The 23,564-nt window shown below is 46.3% G+C and overlaps 2 protein-coding genes across 2 annotated transcripts in view; both read left to right on the forward strand.

Annotated features, from left to right (window-relative positions):
* LOC119378669 (uncharacterized) overlaps window positions 1–23,564 on the forward strand; it is a 141,072-nt gene that overhangs the window by 79,139 nt on the left and 38,369 nt on the right. Inside the window, exons 5-11 of the mRNA XM_049411975.1 lie at window positions 394–463; window positions 2,142–2,268; window positions 2,904–3,089; window positions 4,020–4,193; window positions 4,973–5,039; window positions 6,872–7,051; window positions 7,691–7,846. Of these exons, the coding sequence (XP_049267932.1) occupies window positions 394–463; window positions 2,142–2,268; window positions 2,904–3,089; window positions 4,020–4,193; window positions 4,973–5,039; window positions 6,872–7,051; window positions 7,691–7,846 (960 nt within the window). The remainder of the gene's footprint in view (window positions 1–393; window positions 464–2,141; window positions 2,269–2,903; window positions 3,090–4,019; window positions 4,194–4,972; window positions 5,040–6,871; window positions 7,052–7,690; window positions 7,847–23,564) is intronic.
* LOC119395151 (cytochrome P450 4c3-like) overlaps window positions 1,525–23,564 on the forward strand; it is a 387,183-nt gene continuing 365,143 nt past the window's right edge. Inside the window, exon 1 of the mRNA XM_049415525.1 lies at window positions 1,525–1,528. The gene's annotated coding sequence lies outside the window, so the exon portion shown is untranslated. The remainder of the gene's footprint in view (window positions 1,529–23,564) is intronic.

Consider the following 23,564-nt stretch of genomic DNA (forward strand, 5'->3'; position numbering starts at 1 on the left):
CGTATATATACGCGCACGAACATACATAAAGTATGGTTGGACTCCCCCCCCCCCTCCTCCCGAAAAAAAATTTCTGGCTACGCCCCTGCTGCCGGCAAGAAATGCATTGTAATTAGTGCAGTACGTGTCGCTCATATAGAGCGGCAAGCCGCATGCGATTTAACATACGAGAGTTGTGTATGCTCGAGCATTGAGAATGTTCTCTGTAGAGGCCCTTGAAGCCCTTGAAGCCTTGTAGCTTCCAGACTTTAACAACGGTCTATAGAACCGAAAACAAAAAGATACATGGTTTAAATATTACAGAGTAGCGCCGTTCGCTTGCATTATACGGTAGTTCGTATTTTCTTATCATTACAACGATCACATGCGCATTTTTGTCTTCTTTCTTTTCAGAGACCGCAATGGGGGTGAAGGTTGATGCTCAATTAAACAGTAATTCTCACTACGTTCGCTCCTTGTACGAGTAAGTATTTCAAAGCACGAGCTGCATGTCTTCACCTTGTCCCTGTTTTTTAAACTAAAACTGCCTGAAGTGAAGCCAGCCTATCCTTAATTTGAAGAAAACGCCCACGATGGAACGTAATATTCCGCGTGCAATAAGCGATCCTCGTACATCATTGATCACGTGGCACTGACTTCTTTTGGCCTTGTGGGGGTACCGCAGATTTTATTATCTTGTGTTCGCTTAGTGAAATCATGACAGAAGATTTAAGTTAATAAATCTGATAAACGGTTGCGTAATGTAGACAAGGAGTCCGACGAGGTTTTACTCTGACGATGTGTAGATTTCATCGTAGACGTGTGAGCAAATGGCAATGTTACCGATGCGTGTTGACCACAGTTTTCTCAATGTCATTTGTTTTACGAAATTACAATTTAGACTAGTCAGCTGGAGGCCTAAGATCGTGAACAGGATTCTGGAGGACTGAGTCGCATAACGGTACGTCTGTCCAGTTAGTATAGATGGGAACTGTGTCGTCTCCGAATGTTATGTTCTGAAGAGAGAAAGAAAAAAGGCTAATTGTGATTCAAAAAAATCTATCAATTTTCCGGGGGGAAATAGCGAATAGAAGCGCACAGGCTGGTTCTTGCATGTAAGAAAGGAAACCTGACCTCATTTCCTTGTCTTTGTGCATAGAACCGGTGCACGATGCCTAATAGTTCTTTCAGCATTCTTTGTGTGTATGTAGCAGCTGCTTGAAGAATACAGAGCTATCAGTGGATTTGAAGGTGCTTGTGTCGAGCTCCTGTTTCTGTTTTGTGCGCGTAAATGCGACAGAAGAGGGCCTCTAGAGTGGTTGAAAATGTGAGCGTGTGCATTTTAATAAACGGTGAACAGGTGTTGACAAAGACTTTATGTGCTCGTCTGAATATCCACATTCCGAGCATAATAAGGATGATATCTAACAGATCCATTCGATATAGCAGCCTTAGTCAACGTACATGGAACCAGTGCACCTATATTGCTGATACGCGTCATTGTTCAGCACACTTGATTTCGATGCAACAGCACTCAGTCACGATTTGGTAGATTCATTGTGCTCAAAAAGTTTGATGCAGCTACATTGACTTAAATGCAAACTGCTTGCATGGCATTTGTAAAGCATGAATATAGAGGGGGAAAAATGCTTTGTAGCTTTGACTTTGTCGCAGTAGTCAACTTCCGCCCTTTATTCGTTGTTATCAGTGAATAAAGCTAGCTTATACAGGACAAATCTGGCCTACTGCAACCTTAAATTAGCTCGTGAATGTCAAGCCTCTCCTGTCGCATTTACGACGTAAGCCCTGATATTTCAAATAGCCTTGTGAGGCACGCATCTTTGCGTCCCAAGTTGCGCCAACAAACGGTCGGTTGTTGTAGCTCGTTTGAACTTAAACAGGGACACCATCTGAAGCGTCGCTTAGTCCTGACAGAATGGCCTCGATGATAATTTATGATGCTAGTTGAATATGACACCATCAGCTGTACACATGAAACGTGTTTTTATCTTATTTGACTACCGAGCCTTTTGTTGTTGTTTTTTTCATTCCGGAAAAGAGAAATATTTGAGGATACGGTTGCGGCGAGGAAGTGCAGTTTTGGTCTTTGAGATGTGACCACAGATTTCTCTTTCTTTTACGCCGCGCTTCTTTTCCTTAAGAGTGGGCGAGACCTTCATGGCAAGAGTGATGAGGCCATGGCTATGGCCAAACTACGTCTTCTACATGTCCTCGTTCGGGAGGAAGTTCAAAGACAACCTTGCGCAGCTGCACAACTTCACCAGAAAGGTAAGTACAGCGAGCGACAACGAGGTGCATTAATGCCCGTCACCCTGCAATAAAGCGCACAGCTTAACCCTTTTAGGCATATGGTGGCACGAATTACTATGCTATACGCGCCAGTTAATCAACATAGCGCAGAATTTCATTGAATTACATTCGTTCATACGAGACCAGTTTCCTATGCAATAAACATGACATGTATACTATGCAACTTCAAGCGCGGTTTTCTTTATCATCGGCATGCCGTAGCACTATGTCAACACCGGTAGGCGTATTTTGATTTAAATGAAAAATAGTCATGTTTCATTGGTTGAGTGTCATGTGAACTTGGAAAGTTAGCCACAATCTGTTAATGACATTACTAATGCGTATTTCTGTTTTTTGTGATCCATTCATCTTACGTTTAAAGACGTAGCATGCACCATTTACGTGCGGTTAAAACGGCCTGGTTAATATGTTTGAAAACGCTCGTTGAAGTATCGGCAATTTTATTTGACGCTTATGAAGTGCCTCGGATGTTTTGGTGATGTAACTTATGGGACGCCAATACGACAAAGAGATAGGGAATAACCCAACAATTATGTGAATCATGCCGATCAGTAGTCAAAACAGACTGTGTCTGACGAACACGAACATTGCAGGTGATACGCGAAAGAAAGGCCGAGCTGCTTGAACAGAAGGTCATTGACGGCCTTACCATCGGAGAACCAGTGATCGGACAAAAACGACGGCAGGCCTTCCTGGACCTCCTCCTCAGCCATCACATTCAGGATAGCAGCCTCACGGAAGAGGACATCCGGGAAGAAGTAGACACCTTCATGTTCGAGGTATCCGTTCGGAAGTAGGCCACATTTTCAGTGGAGCTGTCATTTATCGCAAAGTGCGCATAACTATGGGTAATGACTGTGCCGCGTCGAGAATTATTAATACAATTTTTTCCCTCGACTTATCTGAAGCAGCCATGAGCGTTCTTCGTGGTAAGTAGCTGGGATCACATCCCGTGACTACAAGTCATGTACGTTGACAATAAGGCTGATAGGAGCGTTGTTTTTTTATTGTACAGTTAGACCCAAACAGGAAGCCTTTGCTCAGATATCTCGCCCAGACGTCTGACCTGGGCGAAACGATTCAACTGCGACGGCTTCCTCTGCATGACTTCACGAAGTTGCATAAACAGTTATCTGGAACACTTAAACTAAGTCTGCCAATGACGTATATTTGGCTTAAAAAAGAAAACAAAACAGATGCACCTTTCTGCCCCAGATCGACCCACGGCCGTTGGTTGTGCCAATAACGAAACACTGCATAGACATACAGTATGTAAAAAGTGCAACTTGCTGGGAACTGCATGTTCCGTTTAAATTGAACATCTTCCTGTCTGGCCAGCTCTTCTGGGATGCATAAACGGTGACGCAAACTGAAGAGGCAGTTCTGACAGCAACTTGCACTGCTTTGTTGAGATTATACCTTTCTGATAACGACTAAAGTAGTAACTGAGCTGAGAAAAGCGACAACGTTCAATATTCCGCCTTATTTATAGCGAGATTTCGTACTACCGGCATACGTTTAGTAGTGAAGTGTAAGCGGGCGAATTAATGCCCAAGTTGTAATATATTATGGCTTGCGCTGCACCAAAGCCTACAGAAAAGGGGATTTCACGGTTCTGAATAGCAAATCGAAGACAACTTATGTTATGCGTGCACTCGAGAAGTAAAGTAGTAGACATTGTCCGCTTTGCTCTGTTCTCGTTCCGTCAGGGTCACGACACCACGGCCATGGGTATCTCGTGGGCAATGTACCTCATTGGACTCTACACGGACGTTCAGCAGAAGATTCACGAGGAGCTGGATGCAATCTTCGGAGAGGATAGAGAACGTGCCATCACACCAGACGACCTCAAAGAAATGAAGTACCTCGAGTGCGCTCTGAAGGTGCTTGTTTGTTTCTTTTCTACTTAGACCCGTTTGTCGGTATTCATTGAAATGCCATTCATTTTTACTGCTTTCAATATTAGTTTTAAGGCACCTACACGTAAACAAGGCCTTTTTCTGAATGGTCGGTCATGCAACAGAGAAATGCGGCTGTCCTGTCGCACCAGCTGCAGCTCCAAGTGCCTTAACCTATAATCTCCAACGTACTACCTTCACATTAGGCAGAAACTCGACGAGCCAGAAACTGCAGAAATGGGGCCAGTAATTGTTACAGGCATATTAATCGAAAACATGCAGATTTCCACGCCGGAGGGTGAGTTGCTAAGGCAGATTATCGATACATTTCACCAAGGCAAAAAGAAAAGAGGCCTTGATGGATATTTGCCCTTATTTTTCGCGGGAAAGAGGCGGAAAGTATAAACAGTTACCTTCTTACCGCTACCAAGAAGGTGACAAAGGCAGCTTTATTTGTTTCCATTTCCAAGACCCAACCATATGTATACTTAGTCTTCTAACGTTGCCACGGGTAAGCAACACTTGACACTTCTTAAATTTAAGCTTGCAGGCATACTTACTGAGCTTGGAATTTTCGCGTCGTAGTTTCCTGACGCCCTCCTTCACCTTGGGAGCCACAACTGCGAAAATAGAAAACCAGTTTTCTTGAACAGCCCTGTTTGCATGCCGCAATGACTATATTACCGTATCACATGAAATCTCGGATTGCCTTCCTAATTTAGACGCCCATCGATAATTCTGAACCAATTTCTTTCACCTTTTAGGAGTCACAGCGACTATTTCCGTCAGTGCCATTCATTGGAAGAGAGCTAATGGAAGACGTGGTAGTGAGTAAGTAAATGTTTTTTTTACGTATGTAGATATAACAAGGAATTCTATTTGAGTTGTTGTTTATCAAAATCCACATTGTGCGTAAAACGTAGCGTAAAAGTACCGCACGCTTGAACTCGTGTTTAAATGAGATTGAGAGCCGCTACATTTCACGATGGGAGAACGTTATTTAGAAACCTTTTGGCGATGTGGAAATGTTCTGTGTGAGGCTGAAGTGGTACTCTGCTCGGCAAGTTGGTGTAGGCTTGACTTCTGATTGTCAATTACAGCTCTCAGTTTGTTCATTTTTGCGTACAAAATTAAAAGGTTAAACCTGGCGCAAAGAGGGCTTCTTCATTTCCTCGGCTCAGATACTTCATGAAATTTGAAAATTCCCACAAAAGAGTTTTCAAGTAGTAAGTGTGCCGTCTTATCGAGAGCCCGAAATTCATGCTACAGTGTTTCTAATAAAATCCTGTTGTCATCGGCTGCCTTCCTATATTATTAGATGCGAAGTATCTTATAGCGGAGCTCAATCCGGTGGTGGTGGTGGTGTGCGGCGTGACCACCCTTACTGCGCATGCGCATACCCTCTCCACTCACCCTCTCCCCTCCCCTCACATCTACTCCTCTCAACTTCCCCTCTCCCCTTTCCCCCTCTCCACTTCCCCTCTCCCCTCCCCCTTTCCACTCTTCCTCTGAAACGCGGGCTAGACATGCCGAAATTCTCTTCTGCGCAACGCCGCGATGAGCACCAGCGCATGCGCGTCTCGTCCCCCTCTCTCTCCTCTCCTACGCTGCCCCCCTCTCGCATGCCTGCCGATCGCGTTCCCCGCTCGCCCTGTGAAAATTAACAGCCAGGCTAGAGGGAAGGCAACTCGCGCGCAGCGTTCCTCTTCGCGTTCCACGACGCGAGGTCGGTAGCATGCCCAAAGAACGCCAACGGAACGCGATCGTGCAAGTGCTCCGGCTTCGCATCGCCTCATAGTCCCCTTTAGCGGGAAATGGTGTAATTTTTGGAAAGTGTGTCTTTCAAATGACGCGCGCTGTCATTCCGTGGATATACTTGATATCTGCATCCTTAAAGAGCAGTAATGGAATTCGTGCTGGGAATTTAAACGTGGCGCGTAGTGTTACGTAGTATCTAAGTTGCACCGAGCAGTCTTCGCGGGTAGCGGGAAGCATACAACGGAGGAGAAAGTAATTGAACGCACGTGATCCCGACTTCAGCTGCGTGTGGCAGTAAAATATCCCAGGAAGCGACCTCGTGCATTTTCATTTTATTAAGGCTCTGCAGTTCCTTACGCCTCGGCGATTCACTGCAAGCGTAGGAACTTCTTGGGGCCTCCGTGATGGCGGGGAGCCATTATTGTTATGTTTCATGACGAAAACTCAGAGGCCACGCCTTTGCCGTGCGGCAGTCGTCATTGCTTACTGTAAGAAAATCTTATGCGGGAGCTAACTGTGCCACGAGAGCTGGTTTATAGTCACGCGCTGTAACATTTGAGTCATCAGAGATGCCGGCTGTTCAGGAGCTTGCTCCAAAACACCAGATGACACCCACTTTCTAAGGTGACGATGCGCGCCAGCGAAACGCCAACATGCCATTTATGCAAATAACCTATTTACTTTTACGTTATTTTGCAAGAGAAACTGCCCGCGAAGTTGATAACAATTGGTGATATGTGAAGATGAGGACCGCATTGATGGCTTCTTATGCCAAACTTATTTTAAGCCCGTCGCTGTCGCCTGTATCTCACAGCTCAATCCGTCGATGGACGGCGATTGCACGTATTGGGTTCCCAGGCTAAAGGTAGTTTGGTGATTTTCTTTTTTTGCTCGCTCCCCACCAGACGGCTACACGGTCCCCCGGGGCACGACGTGTTTCCTCTTCACATTCATGCTCCATCGAGACAAGGAGATATTTCCCAACCCAGAGGTGTTCGACCCAGACAGGTTCCGGCCCGAGAACTGTGTTGGAAGGCATCCGTTCGCCTATGTACCGTTCTCGGCCGGACCGCGCAACTGCATAGGTAAGTGACAATTGGACAGCGAAGTAACCTCATACCAAGGCATACAGGCACATAAATGATCTATAGGTCGTCATTCGTGTGGCTCTCCTTCATCGGACATAGTTGAGTGGATTTCGTTTTGAAAGTGTAGAGTCTTTAGACACCGGGGGCATGGGAAGCATTGGTCATTCATCACGTTTCCGTGAACGTAGCCGATCGCACCTATAATATACGGTTTGGAAAATGACCAATTTACAAGACCATTGGTGCATAAGAGACCACGAACGTATTTCATCCTGTTAATGACCTGTTAATCCTGTTAATGAACGTATTTCATCGTATTTGTGAAGTACACCAAGATTTAACGCACACGCGCCGAGACGCATTTGTGCGAGTCATTGTTCCTCAATATTTCCAAGCCACAAAATTTTTGCCTTCGTTTTCAACCTTCCTCATTACTACGCCTCGGACACGTTTCTACTATTTGCCCTGTGTCACAGTTGAAGACAGCCAACTTTTTTTTTTCATGCTGAAACACCGATGGTAAGTTACGTAACAAAACTGTGGATAGTCCGGCATTCATTGTGCTGGAGCGTCAATGGTGCACGAGCAGTGAGCACATGCGTAAGGCCCACTGCTCACCAATTTCTCTGTTCGCAGGTCAGAAGTTCGCCCTCATGGAGGAGAAAGTGGTCTTGTGTTCTGTACTGCGGAACTTTTGCATCCAGTCCGTTGACTTCAGGGATAAAATTCACCTCGTGGCGGAACTGGTGACGCGGTCGAAACACGGCCTAAAAATCCGGTTAAGGCCGCGCTAAGAAGTGCGTATTTTTCTCGCTGTGCAACGCAACGACCTCCTGGGCGGAACTCCAAGAAGCAGACCTCCATCGCATCGAGTCACGAAATGGCGAAGGCAGTGTCCGTGCTTTCTTTGAAGCGCCCCCAAGTAAGGCAGCCAGCATGCAGAGCTTTCGGATCACCGGGGAACGTGTGATAGCCACGGTAAAGACAGCACCGGCCCAGAGTCCTGGACGGCTCTTCCCCAGTCGCATCGGAGCTCGGGAGAAAACAAGCACCTCCTCCGTGCCTGTTTTCATCTTTATTTTTTTTTTCGATTCGGGTGGCCGACCAGTGTTTGGTTGGCCATCAAGTGATCGCGACTGTGTGGGGTGTGACGTAGAAAACCTCAACCAAGATGTGCCTCAGCCTCTTGCCTGGAACTCTTCCTCGTTCCCCTTGTAAATATGTTCACCCGCCCTCTCTCGGACTGATTGCCTCGCCAACCCGCCATCGGCATGGAGCCGCTTTCTCACTCCTTGAAGCGGCAAAGTTATTTTACGCAGTCTGTGTGCGTGTACGTAAAACTAACCCTCGAAACTAGGATCAGTCCCGGTGTGTATGCGAAGTAGGGAGTGCATGCGCGCGCGAATGTGTGTGGATACCTGTACCGCGAGACCTCAAGAACCAGCGTCTCTGGCGGGGAGTGCCTTCAATTTCCTTGTGGGTGGCTGGCGATTCAGGCAGCGTCACCCGGATTCCTCATGTATCTAAACGAAAGCAAACAAACAAACAAAAAAGACATCGCTCTCCGGTGCGCATAGTGCTAAGTGACACCGCACGTCTTCCAACTTGGACACAAAGGCAGCATTTGATCAGCCAAGATTTCTCGTCAGATGAGTTCTCTCTCCACAGTGTGCCAACACATCGACTCGGCTCTCTTGAGGATCAGCCCCTCTCCCTCAAAGCAACTTCACAAAAGAAAAAAAGAAAACGTGCACACCTTACCTGTTTAACACCAATAACCACACTTCAGCGTTCGAGGAGAAACGACTTACGCGTTGCACCTTTGTCTATATACTAGTCCACTTTTGTTAATGAAATATTTTCTTTTTGTTGATTTTTTTCTGCGCGGTGTGGTTCTTAAAATTTGCGGAAAACAGTAACATCATACACAAAATTTACGCCCGACGAGCAACTTGTGCCCTGCGCGGGCTGCGTTCCTCAACGTCGCCTCGGCGTCGTGGAAAGTGACCCAGCGCTAGACCGCAAGCGCTGCTGAAACCAGGCATATTCTTTTTAGCAAGCACCATAAACTGACAATGGACGTCTTGCTCTGGAGACCCTGCGCATACTCCTTGACACGGGACGTTTTGTTTTTCAAACACACAATACTTTGACTACCAAAGATAACCGGAGCAGGCCTGGAAGCTCTCGACAGTAAGAACGAAACGCAATTTTCTCGCTATAAACTTTCATTGTGTTCTTTGGGGTACTATAACCTTGCAGCTATCTCAATGGCATTCTATGCCTACGATGTTACCAAGCTCACTGACTCAAGTGGTTTTATTTTTCCTGCTTTCTAGGCCCTTTCTATTTTTTTCTAGAAGTGCACGTCTACTGATGCATGTGCCGCACATTTCCCCCCAAGAGAACGAACTAATTTGCTAATCATCCAGAAACAGTAATCTTGGCGCCTATTTAACTGACCACTTGTTTCTTGTTATCTTCTTCCTAGACAATGTTCCAGTCAAAGGTGTGCTTGTCTGTCTATTTATTTTGTTACATGGTGGTGCGTCAAAACGCCCCTCTCTTTGGCTGAATGAAGACAAGAAAGTGCTCCGCTGCTGTTGTGAACGAAAATAATAATAAAAAAAGAGAACAATCATGAGACGCCAGCACGCAGTATCTAAATGAGTAGCTTAGGTTGGGTCAAGGCGGTCACTGCGGCTCGAGAAGGGTTGCGAAGCAGGTCAGTCGCCAGCGCGGTTCAACAAACGAAACACATCTTATGGAGGTAAGAGCGAATAAAAGATGGCTAAGCGCATACTTGACGGGGCCAAAGAGATGCGCGGTCTCCGTAGAATGTCAAAGCAGCAGTCAGGCTTTTTTTTTTTATTATTTTTCTGACAAAAGTCGGGTCCCTCCAACGTACCGAGAAAAAAATACACACGCGCATAGAGGCAGATAGCAATGCCAAGAATATCCGACACTAAAGTAGGCAATATTCTCTGTTGCGTCTAGGTTTTCTGCAGCAAAAAAAATTAAGACAACTAGGTAGTTTTTCTCGCACGATATATACGACAGAATTTTAGCTTTATATTGTGCGAGGAAAAAAAAAACCCTGTAAATAATGCCAGCACCTCTGATGACTAGTCTCCCATGGAGATGTAATATGCCGAGGAATCAGCTAGCTTGGCCGTCTCATTACAAGAGCTCTGTTCCTTGCGCGCAGCCACAGTACATTCCACACCCTCTGACGTAGATAAGCGTAGCGGCTGGAGCACCTTTTTTATGGTTTTACTCGCGATAAACCAGTCTAAAGGGTGCTTTTCTCCCTCTTCCTTTTTGTATAAAATGCAGGGCATTCGAGCTTAGGCAAAAATAATTTAATTATAGGGATACGCACAAAAGCTCTGAGAGTGCAGCACTTGTACAGGACGCCGCCACAGAAATAAAATTAAGCCATCTAAATGCGACCGTTCATCCAACAGACGAGCCCGCAAAATTATTTTTGTCGAGGGAGCCCTTCCTTCCATTCAATATTTTTCATGAATTAGGAGGAAAGTCAGCCAGGCAAAAAACTTGTACCGTTCGCACATGTGAAGAGCTTTACCTACCGCACGCATGTGAAGGTGAGCCCGAGCGCCATACTAGCAAATAGCAGTGCAAGTGTAGGTGTACCAGCTGTTCTTAAAAGGGACAAAATCTTTCTGACTCCACACCGATTAAAATTAGCGCGAAGGAATCGAGCATCCGAACGTTTGCTACACCAGATATTCGTGTCTTGACGGCGGTTGCCGTTATTGGAAAAATAGGTACTCCTCTGTGGCATGCTAATTGCTGCACAAAGTGCAGAAACTCAGGGCTCAAATTGCACCTCCGATTAGCTGCTTACCTCACTCGTATTTTCTTGATTTGCGAAAACATTACTTTCTGCCCTTACCAAAGAATGACGAGACGCATTATGTCTGTTTTGAAAACTGACGATGACGCCTGGCCGACGCAGATGTGCGCAGTGTGCTAGCCTCCACGAAAAAGCTTCGTGCTCGCTTTGTAACGAACATATCACAATTGGCACGTAAACCTTACACTCTCCAACAGTGCTGGTGATCTAACTCGAGCTCCAGTAGAACACTTACAGACATTTGCTTTGTTTTTGTTCTAAATCATAATCGAGTGTTATCACACCATAATCCTAAGGAGTGCTGTCCTCTCTACAGCTCAGCAATGCTGTCGAGTGGGATCGGCGGTGCTCATAATGACTACTAGTCTGCTGTACATAGACAAGGCTACTAGGCGCTTCGTTCCTGTCTCCGTGAACACAAAACCGGTAGGCTTAAAAGAAAGCAACGCAAAGGAACACCCACCCGGTCTAAGAGAGCTAGTTTCGCATTCAACAAGTGGAGACCTGTGGGGCCGCTCGTGTATATATCTCTATGTGTGTTTTATGAGGGGGGGACGCCTTAGCGCAGCATAATCCGACCTGAGCTACGGTGCTGTGTTCGTAGATTGTCTCGCGTGGTCGGGCGTGCCCTGATATGTAAAATAAGTTGCGTTTAATAAATTGTGGCGTGAGTATTTATGTAACTACCAACAAAATCTTCGTTGTCGTCTGCGTTCGGGAACAGCTATGGATAGATTTCGTGCCCATTATTTCCAGAGTTCCTGAAATGGTGAATCAACGAAGCGCGCAAGATGTTCCCTGAACCCGTATTAAGGGAACTTGTCTTACGTAAGTGCCGTTTGCGATTGGTTGTCGCCGCGGCAATGGCCTCGTCACGACGCTGACCGCTGTCGAGTGTTGGGTTCCCAATCGCCGGGCAATGAGGAAAGCGCCCTTACGTAAGATAAGTTTGGCGAATACGGGTCCAGAAGAACAGCTCTACGAAAAGGTAAGACTCTACTAACGTGGAAGGCATGTGGCTGCCACCCCCCACACCCCATCCCATTTTTATTTATTTTATTTTCTTTCAGGCATAGCAATCGTTACTGGTAATAAAAAAAAACGGCTTCTTTGCAAGTGACAACGGTGGTAAGGCGGTGATCCCTGCGCCTGCAGCAGAAGTACAACTGACATCATCATCAACGATGACGAGAAAATAGTACAACATTGTTATGGTTAAGGATGCCGCGTTTACTGTGTATCAGGGGCGTAGCCAAGGGGGGGGTTGGGGGGGTTCAAACCCCCCCCCCCCCCGAAATTTTTCAGTTTTGCTTGCGTATATATACACGCACACATACAAACGCACGCACGAACATACATAAAGTATGGTTGAACCCCCCCCGAAAAAAATTTCTGGCTACGCCCCTGCTGTGTATACATTGTTTCTAGAACGTGGTGTACGCGCTCTAGATTGAACCAAGAAATACGATGTTCTTGGTTGATTCTAGTGTCGTTAAAGCGATAAAGTTTCAGGCCGCACACATGATGTCCGGGCCAGAATGGCTATGGTATTTGGCGTCGCTGAACTGTCCAACCTGATGCAAGTTTTTTTGTTGGCACGATGTACTTATGTCAGAATGGAAGACGTGACAGAGGACAAATTAATGGTACTCAAAATTCGGTTTCCTTGCCCAAAGTGTGGGAAAGGAGTATGGGACGTAGAATGATAAGAACAAAATAAAGATGGACACACGCAGCAATATGCAAGCGTGCCATTTACACCTAATAAACGAATCTTACCATTTCAACTTCGTGCGTTTGCAGTTCTGATAATTCTGCAACACAATGGCATCAATACTGTAATAAAGATTACACTTAACGATTGTCTTTATGATAACAGCAATATATTTCAAGTAAATTACTGTCTGATGCGCAGGCTTAACTTCACTACCCCTGTACTAATCCTTGTTCGATCTCAGCGTGAGTACAGACTCGGTGAATGCCATTTAATATGATCACAGAAGCACATCCACAATAAAAAGGAAAGTAACGCAAGTCGAAGAGCGATTGAAGTTTTCGGTGTTCGACGACATAAAACCGTCCTGATCACTAGTCACTACTGGTAGCACGGCAGCACTTAGCAATAATCTTGAAATACAGAACTCGCCAAAGAGCGAGCTTCGAAATAACAATTCTCACTTACAGAACCAATGCGTCGTCTCCACACGAAGATATTCTGCTGCCCCTGTAGTCTCTACAGGAAAGTTCATGAGCAATGAATGTTTGTCTTTATTATTTCGAAAGGCTGCCCTTAGGCACAGTTGTTGGCGGTATCAAAAAAATTTGCGCAGCTTGCACTGAGTCGCGCAAGGCTGGGGCACAGCAGAGCTGGTTGGCACTCGGCTGGTCCTGGCTTGGCTAGGCACACGTGCATTCACACCCCGATGCACGAAGTGTTCACGTCATCACATTGCAAATCGCGAGTATTGGCTAGGTATCGATCGGGTTCGTTTGCGTGTAAGGCGGTGCTTTGGGTGTAAGGCGGTGTTTCTTTCTAATTCTTTTTCTCTACCTCTCTCTATCATTTCTTTCTCTCTCCCTAATTCTCGCTTCCGCTTGCTCTTAATCTCTTTCTCTCTTGCTCGCTCTCTATTCCCTTCTTTCTCTTTCTTCGTTTCTGTCTCTGTCTCCCTTTGTTTGTCTTTCTGTCTTGATCTCTGTGTTCCTATGTCTTTTTTTTGTCTCTGTTTCTTCCTATGTCTTTCTCTCTGTGTCTTTCTCTCTGTGTATTTCTTTCTGTGTCTTTCTTTTTTCTCTTCCTTCCCTTTCTCTCTCTCTGTACTCGTTCTCTCGCCAATCCGAGTTATTGCATCCCACGCCGGACAAATCAACGGAGAAGGAGAGCGAGCGCCGGGCGCAAGTGTTCGAAGCAGAAGACGACGAAGCGAGGGAGCGCCGGCATGATGATGATTGTTTCTTGCCTGCATAGCGAACCGTACAAACGGCGGGCGTAACCGCTCTGCTGTAAAATACACGCGCAAATTGCCTTCATGTTTGGAGTCCGACGGTGAACGATAACACGGTCCCTGAATCCAGCAGTCAAGTTCGGGTGGTCAAGTACTGCCAGTACACACAGCCAAGAATTCTGCACTTAGTTAATTAGCGCCCTTTATATACGCGCATCAAACAAGCGCGGTGAGCCCCATTTTTTCGCGATTTGCAAATATTCGAGAAGTAGTGTGACCGTGTCAATAAGCCACTGAATACTTTCAGCGCGTCTGGCCCAAGTCAGACATGTAATAATTCTGTGTATTTGACTTCCTGCTTTCGGTGAAAAAGAGGCATTCAGCAACGCTCGCGGAGATTTCACAATGCAATACATTGACACTCGTCGAAATAGACACGCTTCCTGGCACAGAATGACAGCGATTTTTTTTTTATAGAATACGTGATTAGTTTTACCACGACCCCTTTGCACCAAGTTTCTCGTGTTTCGATAGATTTTGAGAGAGAGAAAGGTATTTTGAAGTTATTAGAATATTGTACATATCGTAGCACAAGATATTGGACGCTACGTTCCAATTCCACCACCGTACTAAATTATGAGATTTTTTCTTTCTTTAGAGTCAATTCTCGAGAACCTCGCTGTCTGTTAAAAGGACCGACAACTGGCCAGAACGTGGGATTAGATCCTGGTATAAATGAACAGACCGTAAAATATAGTGACCGATTTCAGCATCCTTTTCGCGTTGCGAGTAGGATTTATATCTTTAAATCGTGTGTAAAAGTAACAAAAACCGGTATGTCGCGCAGCCTAGCGGAAGAGCCTTGAAGCTGGATTATGAAGTCGATCACTTTGCTGTACGTAGTCTGATGCTGTCATGAGTGCCATAATTAGTCCTCAAAGTTAGAGTATGTATATTATTATCCAGCCCCACTCAATTCTGCGCTGCTTACGTGATAAAAGAAGCTGCACGCATGCGCAGTAACTCACCCCGCTCGAACACGAACCGCTCTCGCGCTCACTGTTTGCAGCATATGAATTGTCTCGTGTGTATAATGACTTCATATTCGCCGCAGATGGAAAAATTCTGATTACAAATGTTTCGCGGCGTTTTCCGCGTTACCATTCTTTGATTAGGCACTCTGACCGGTGAGCTTTCCGCTGCGTTGAAGAAAATAGGTACCATGAAAATTGGTTGTCGGTCCCTTTAAACGATCGTAGCAGGCGAAATGGCGAATGCGGTGGGAGTAAAAGTTCCGAAAATAAATGTTATAGGGATAGCAGTTAAACGTAACTTTTTAGCTGCATTTCCTAGGCTATGACGGCAGGCCATGACAGTGACCATCATCACGTCGTCTCGTGACCGACAAATAAACAATAAACAAAATATGAAGCACGCAGGCCATGACGAGAGAAACTGCGTCCTCTCTAAAAAAAATAAATAAAAGAATCTTCCAAGCAAACAAATGTTCCACAGGAAAAACTTCCGCAATATGAAACTACCACGAGATAGAATAACATCTGGGTTTCTTTAGCAGCCGTGGAGTGTACGGGAGATTCTTTTTCCTTTTTTTTTTAATTCTGAGCACATCAGAATGTGATGACCCTGAAGCTAGTCCATGAGCCCGTGCCAAACAATAAGCAACATAAACGTCATAGCTACTGGGCCACTGAATGCGTGGCCAGTGATGTGCCACGCGTTCAGTAGTAGGTGAGATACTCGAATGAATTCGAGCAGGTTCTACAGAGCACGACCTGACACCTTGCAGTTGATGGTTCGTCGTTTTCATTTCTGTATGTTCCACAACCGTGCACGAGTTCGGAATGATACGCCCCCGGTCAAGGGCAAGGAATGATTTCCCGCAGTAGGTGCTGCGCATAAGAAGTGCGATTTTGATAATTTGAGCAGTGTGGTTTTCTGGGCAAGTTATATAGCGACAATGTGAAGGGTTCCAGCAGGTTACGACGCGAGCACAGAGAAGAGCACAGGACAGAGGCCGGACAAAGGCGTCGTAACCTGCTGGAACCCTTCACACTGTCATTTTTATCTTACTCAGTGTCACGCTATCAATGATTTACTTGCTGCGGGAAAGAGCAATTTCTCTTCTAAATGAACTTCCTGTACAGTCGATGAATCGTTTATGATCCGTGCATTCTGCTGACCCGAAGGTCGTGGGATCGAATCCCGTGACCTTCCCACTGCATTTTTGATGGAGGCGAAAATGTTTGGGGCCTGTGTACTTCGATTTAGGTGCACGTTAAAGAACCTCAGGTGGTCGAAATTTCCGGAGCCCTCTACTACGGCGCCTCTCATAATCATATCCTGGTTTTGGGACGTTAAACCCCAGATATTGTTATTGATCCGTGCGTTGCCAAATGATACTGTTAAGGTTTTCGTAGGGCAGCAATTGCAGTCGAAGTAGATTGAAATAGCAGTAGCGTAGCCAGAAATTTTTTTCGGGGGGAGGAGGGGAGGGGTTCAACTATACTTTATGTGTGTTGGTGCGTGTGTTTGTATGTACGCGTGTCTATATACACATGCACACGCGACTGCTGGCGCAGTCACCCGTGCTTAAACTGATTCACACATAGAGATGGCATAATTATTTCATGCAATAATTTCATTCTTGCATAATCCTGTATCACCTAGGGTACCGACCCGAAACAAAAGCGGGTTCGGCCCGGGTTCAATGTTTCGGTTCAGAAAAAGAAACATACGATTCGCGAACCGGTTCGCAATATTGAAACCGGTTTACGAACCAGTTCGGCACAAAAACTGCACCTACAACACGCTCATTTGTTCAACGCTCATTACTTAGTTGCGCTAAGGTGAAACACTCTAGGCAGATCAAGTGACTGCACTCGTATGCTCACCAGGACTTGTATTTCGTAAATTTTTCTCAATTACTTTCAGTTTCCAATCACGTGTCGTAGGCCTAGCGCTTGGCACATCCGCAAATTTTGTCAGGAGGTTGAAGAAGCCAGCCCGTCGGCATCTTAAAGTAACGATCGATGTTTGTACGAAAATATTAGTGAATGCTACGGAAATACCAAGAGCCGGCATACTCATAAACATGGCCATCTTGTTAGCACTGTGTTGCATGACAAGCGTGTGCAGCTCTTGGACATGTCCACCCCTGAGCTCTTTTTACTATTTCTTTCTGTTGCTGATCACACTGAGCACTGGAGATCAAACAGCAGATATTTGTACGGATGTTGAAGAGAAAAATATTGTCGAATATGAGGGTTAGAGAAAAACGATGGTCGAATTTCGACTGAAATGAAATGAAAAGTTTCGTTGAATGGTCGCCAAGAAAACTCTTTACATAATTTGACACATGTACAGCACACGTGACACGGCTCGATTACATCTATTGCACGATCATATTGAGGGTAATAAATAAAGAGCAGTACGCCATAGATGCAGCTAGGGCGGCTTACAGTTCTCGTTTAGGATAGAGCATCGTGCATCATTTAGAATGATTACAAATATGTTCATATTAGCGAAATAATAAAAGTATTTGCCTAATTCGAGACATCCAAGTTGCAGACTGCATAAGGGCGACACATCTTAAAGGGGCCCTGCAACAATTTTCCAAGTAATCATCGAGTGGCCTCATTTAAAAGAGCTGATTTCCTCACGAATCGACTGCCGCAACAGTTTTCAGAATCTGTCAAGTGCAAGCGGAGCTTCAGGGATTTGTCGCACGCATCAAGTGCTTTCTCTCTCCTTTCGTGCCAGCGAGCGCGCTGCAAGCTACGCAGGGGGGCGGGTGGGGATAATGAGGGGGCAAGAAGATGCGTTTCGTCAGCGCGCGTCATGACCTCGAGCACTTCCTTTCCTTTTTTTTCTTCGAACGCACAACTTACTTTAAGTGTGAGGGCGAGCGAGGGCGCGGACACGAGGCGGCATCTCGCGGCGGCCGCGGTAGGTATTCAGCTCACGATTCTCAAATCCAATGGCCGTGGAATTGGGGTTTATGGCGCGGTCACTTGGGTTTATGGCATCATTTCTCGAGAGAAGAGGGCACAATTCCTATCTGACTTTGAGAATTAATTGTAAATTCCAGGCCACGTGGCGCGCTACAAAATTCTCAGAAGCCACGACTGCTGATCGGCAGCATTTTCTGAACAAGCTGAAAAAGTGTTGCAGTGCCTCTTTAAAGACATATTTCATCAAGAGAAATCCTGCAGGTATCAAAAGAAAATAATAGTGACTGGGCAAGATAAAATTTCCCGCCATGGTGGGGTGTTAATGCGATTTTAACAATTAATTGGGGCGCCTAGCCTACCTAATATAATAATTTGCGGGGTTTTACGTGTCAAAATCACGATGTGATTACGAGGCACGCCGTAGTGGAGGCGTCCGGTAATTCCGACCATCTGGTGTTCTTTAACGTGCACTGACGTCGCACAGTACACGAGCCTCTCGCATTTCGTCTCCATAGAAATGCGATGTCCGCGGCCGGAATTGAACCCACGACTTTCAGGTCAGCAGTCGAGCACCGTAACCACTGTACCACCACGGCGGACCGCCTGGACTACGTAAGATTACGACTACGTGATTGACAGATATAAGCTGTTATACTGCAGTGCATAAGTGCTCTTTCTGGAGTCCACTGTCGGATGCCGGCGACTCACTTTCTTCTCGTCGGGGCAGGAGAGGGAAGACACGAGAACACTGTATGTTCTTTTTCTTTTCTAAGTACAGCAGCATTCGTCGGTGCTCAATGCTCTGGCACACAGTGATCAAATCGTAAAGACGCAAGGAGGTATGTGAGATGCATGCTTTACTCGACACACATTTTTTTTTCGGTGACGTAGAGAACTCAGGAACGAAACGCCACGCAATGTCATTCGTATAGCTTGTACGAATGCATCATGTGAGCGCGCCGTCGTAATAAACTTGCTCGCGTTCAGATTTTGCGAGCACGACTTCATCGTCTATATTCATTTATATTTTTCATGTTTTTACATTGTAGTAGAAGTAATTAAATATCACCCTCCGATTTATTTATTGTGTTCTCCGTTGACTTCACGAAATCGATGTGCTCAGCATGAACACAGTGTCCCAGTGGTGAGGTTCAGAACCAGTGCCGTAGCCCGAATTTTTTTTTTCTGTTTGGGGGAAGGGACATGGTCGTTCATTCAAATCGGTCGTCTTAAACCTCTTATATATATACCTGAACTTTCATTGGCAACCGAATAAAGCTGGCGGTTTCCTCAGTCATATCTCTGGCTCCATTGAAATACAACGCGATTGGCAACGCTACTCACCACACCAGCGCTACGAGACGCCTGGAAACTGTCATAGCATCCAGGCATGTGTTACAGCTGTTTCCTTCTACCGTTGCGTTGCGCGCGGCGTCGAGCCAACATGACGCATTTGCGTTTAACATCACCTGATGACTCCAAGTACTAAGCTCAGCTATGTTATTGACGTCAACGAATCGCTCCGAGCGATACTGTCAACTCTATAGCGATATCATAAATGTAGGTAAAAACGCAAAATAAAGCAGCCAGTGGAATGGTATTGTTTCACAAGACACATAGGAGTTGGTGACGATACGCGACGATTTGAGTGAGCATCCTTAAGTACACTTTTGTTAAAGAAGAGTTAAAAGTTAGTAACTGCGGCATTTACTACACCCAAGTCAACTTTACTACGTGTCGCTAACATTTTACGACTAGAAATATGTGTTAGATGGTTGGTTTATGGGAGCGACTCAGGATATGAGAGAAGCAGAAATATACGAGAGCTTGTCATTACTACTCAGCCCGTAAAGGTTATTGCTTGCGTTGACGAGTAAGTAAACGTTGCCACCTGTATACCGGCCGCCCCCCACCCTGCCCTCCTATGCTACTGGCCGTAGTATATGGGGCGGGGGGGGGGGGGCAGTGGCCGGCTCCTCTGTTCATCTAAAGGGGGCCGCCAACTCTTCCCCGTACCTTTGCCCAGTCTGACCTTTTACGTCCTTTTTTAATGCGCAAGGATAAGGATACGCATGTTTTTTTACGATAATGGCGAGCAAGCAGCCGTGATGTTGCATTAAAAAAACTGTTTACTTCTCATCTTTATCCCCGGAAAGTCGTGGACCAATTGCAGGCCTTTGTGAGAAGCACGCCACTGCTTCATTTTCATTTTTGCAATCCCTGCGGAGCTCGTTTTATTTCGGACTTGACCGAAAGAGGAGCTGCGGTGAAACATGGCCCTCCCTACTGGAGAACCCTGCGCTCACCTGTGTGGGCTAGTATCCATAGTAAAATTTAGCGCGACAAAAACAACGCAAGATGGACGGCGGACATATACAACGGTGTGTCGCGTCCTTCTCGAGTCCTTTTTGTCGCGCTAAGAGTAACTATACATTGTTATTTGCAGAATTCAGTGTTGTATGTAGTTACCAGGGTAATCGCACGAAGTAATAAGATATTATTAATTAGTGTAACAAGGCAATGCCATTTCCAGTACGGTATGACTCATACAGCCGCTTTGGAACGTTAAATCCCATAAACCAACCGACCGCACCGTTTTACTCTTCTGCCATGGCAGCAAAGTTATTTCGTATTAGTACCGACCTATCTGCAAGCAGTAAATGTCATGGTAGTAAAGTTCCGAACTTGACAGTTACGACCTGCAGTTACTACAAAGGTAGTGAACGTTGTGAGAAGCATTTACTTCCTCAAAGTTAGTAAATGCCACTACATTTCATGAAGAGTGTATATTCGCCATGGCGTGAAGCATACTCCTTTCTGGCAAAAGAAAGGGGTATGCCCAGTCTGGCGATCTTTTCTATAGGCCTTCATTCAGTGGTATTCACGCCAATATATACGCACTCACTACACAGTGGTGGCGGTGGTAATGATGTTGACACAGGCGGGGTTAGCCTGGCAGACCTGGCCGGCCATGGCCCTACCTTAGTGACTATTTCCATGTAGTATGTCTCACCGCGTGTCCCTTAAAGGCTCCCTGCGACACTTTTTCAGCATGGTCAGAAAACGCTGTCGATCGATAGTCGTGGCTCCTGAGAACACGTGAGCCAAGCATTATAGCGCAGCACGCGGCCTGGAATTTGCAATTAATTCTCAAAGTCATCTAGAAATCGCTGAAATGATGCCATAAACCAAAATGACCGCAGCATAAGCCCCAAGTCCACGGCCATTGCATTTGAGCACCGTGAGCTGAGTACTTACCGCGGCCGCCGCGAGACGCCGCCACGTGTTCGCGCGCTCGCTCGCGCTCACACTCAAGGTAGCTGTGCGTTCGAAGAAAAAAAAAAAAGGAAAGTGATCAAGGTCATGACGCCCGCTCACGGGCAGCGGATGTCGTCTGCTAGGAAAGCGAGTTCGTCCCGGTCAGCGCGCCCACCCTTGGACTCCACCCCTGCTGACCCGTGCTCCCTGCGTCAATGCTCCTCCATTGGCAGACTCTCTGCCGCGATCGAGTTTTTTTCAACTTCGGCGATCTCGACTGTAGCGACGCGCGGACGCTCAAAAAACCGCTCGCTCGACGGCAGCCGCTCCACTCTTGGAGCAAAATCACTGTCATGTCATGCGCGCTAGATGGAAAGCACGTGCGCTTTCATCCAGTGGTCATGGTCGGGTGAAACAGGCTTAAAGCGTGTGACAATTCCGAGTAATTCCGCTCGTGTTTTGACACATTCTAAAATTGTTGCGGCAGTCGATTCGTGAGGCAATAAACTCTTTTAATTAAGTCATTCGATGATTACTTGGAAAAGTGTTGCAGAGCCCACTTAAGCCAGTCTCTCGCAGAAAAGTTAAAAGAATATCAGACACCACCTTGCGAACCCTCTGCACACCTTCCGGAAGCACAATCTGTTCAGTGCACTCGTGGGAAAACCCTCGTTTTCTTACGTTTACTATGAGCCCCCTCCGTCCAGGGCAAGCACACTGGCAGGCACAGATGTAGTCGTCCCGCGACCTTCGGTTCAGCAATCGAGCACCATAACCACCGCGGAGGGTGGATCCGTCCGGGTATACGTGCATATGGCTGGAATACTTCCCATGCGAATGCTTAATTACCATGCAACGCTCTTCAGAAGAAGGTGTCCTCCTCCATATACATGCATAAAATTCACTTACTACGACCCTATAGTGAGTGGTTTACATCCAATTGTGCACGTGTAGTTGCGTGATCAGTCAACACCGTGAATGAGCTTGCACACAGAACGTGCTTCCATATTTCCGCAAGGAAAAATAAAAATCTTTCAGTCCACCGTACCCGAGGTTTAAAACACGTAGTTTCATGCATATTTTTCTAGCGAAATACGCCGTTTTATAGAGATGCAAAATATCAGGAAAAATTTAGCAGCAGAAAAAAAAAAAAAGGCAGCTTTTCTCGCTGTTCATTTTATCGACTATCTTGGGAAAGACTGAAACGCCGGTGAAAAGCGCCTATTTCTTGATTAAAGCCTGTACTCCGCATTGCAGCACTTCTAAAATTCTCTTTCTTGCTTTCACTTGACTTCTCTCACACATAAAAGCGATGTCATACATTCTAGAGCGGACGAATCACCACAAGTTATTGCGACGACCAACGTGCAGTTGCAACCGAAAAAAAAGCTAGGACAAGTGACGAGCGGCGAAACTGCGCCACGCTGCGCTGTTGTTCCTGGGCGCGCCGATGGTGACAGTGATAAGCCCATTCCATTTTCTAACGCAGGCGTTGACGGCGGAAAGCGCCCCATCTGAAAACCCGCCTGTCAGATGAGATATCACAAACCAGAGGCGTGCGCACGGGGGGAGGGGCGCCCCTTCCTAGTCACCTAAGAGGGGGGGGGGGGGGGAGGCGCAAAAGTCTGCGCCATACTGATCCAATACTGATCCCATGCTTAGTATACTGAGAGGGGAGGGGCGCTGCGATGAACCTTCGCCCACCCCCTCCCCCTGATGAGGAACCCTGCGCACGCCTGTGCATGTAACGGATGACGTTCAATAGCAAGCAAGCGCACACACACACACACACACACACACACACACACACACACACACACACACACACACACACACACACACACACACACACACACACACACACACACACACACAAACAAGAAAACGTGCTTACCATGGGTCCTCAGCTCCCTATCTATTATACATTATTAGTTTTTAGGTGATAGCGTTAGATGCCTCATCAAACGCGAAAATTGACAGTCGGCGGCGTCAACACGAGTGATGCAAAATATCATCACGGGATGATGTCACCATAACGTCCCATGCCAAAACTTCTGACGTCATCATGACGTAACATGATGACGTCATCATATGGCATCGTTGATTCGTGAAAGGTGGGCCGATCACGAAGGCAGCACAAAAACCAGGTGATGTGCACAAAGCTTGCATTGCCTCCATCCTGCAGGGAGGCGGTGCAAGATCACGTTAGGTGCCGAAAGCATTCGGAGGGGCGGAGGAGGATCAACACATCGACTGAGAAGAAAAAGAAAGAGAAGATGGCGTTCGCCTTCGAGTAGTTTTAGGCAAATGCGTAAGGGACTCAGGGAGTCTTTTTCTATGATAGTCCCGTCTTACTACGGGGTAAACACATGCGATGTCCCCTTAAAGCTTCCAAGAGATCCCACTTGAGGACCAGGGAAAAGTAGCGGTTTCAGCACATTTTGCTCTCTGTCGTG

Source organism: Rhipicephalus sanguineus, chromosome 1, assembly GCF_013339695.2.
Source record: "Rhipicephalus sanguineus isolate Rsan-2018 chromosome 1, BIME_Rsan_1.4, whole genome shotgun sequence".
NCBI classification, from domain to species: Eukaryota; Metazoa; Arthropoda; class Arachnida; order Ixodida; family Ixodidae; genus Rhipicephalus; species Rhipicephalus sanguineus.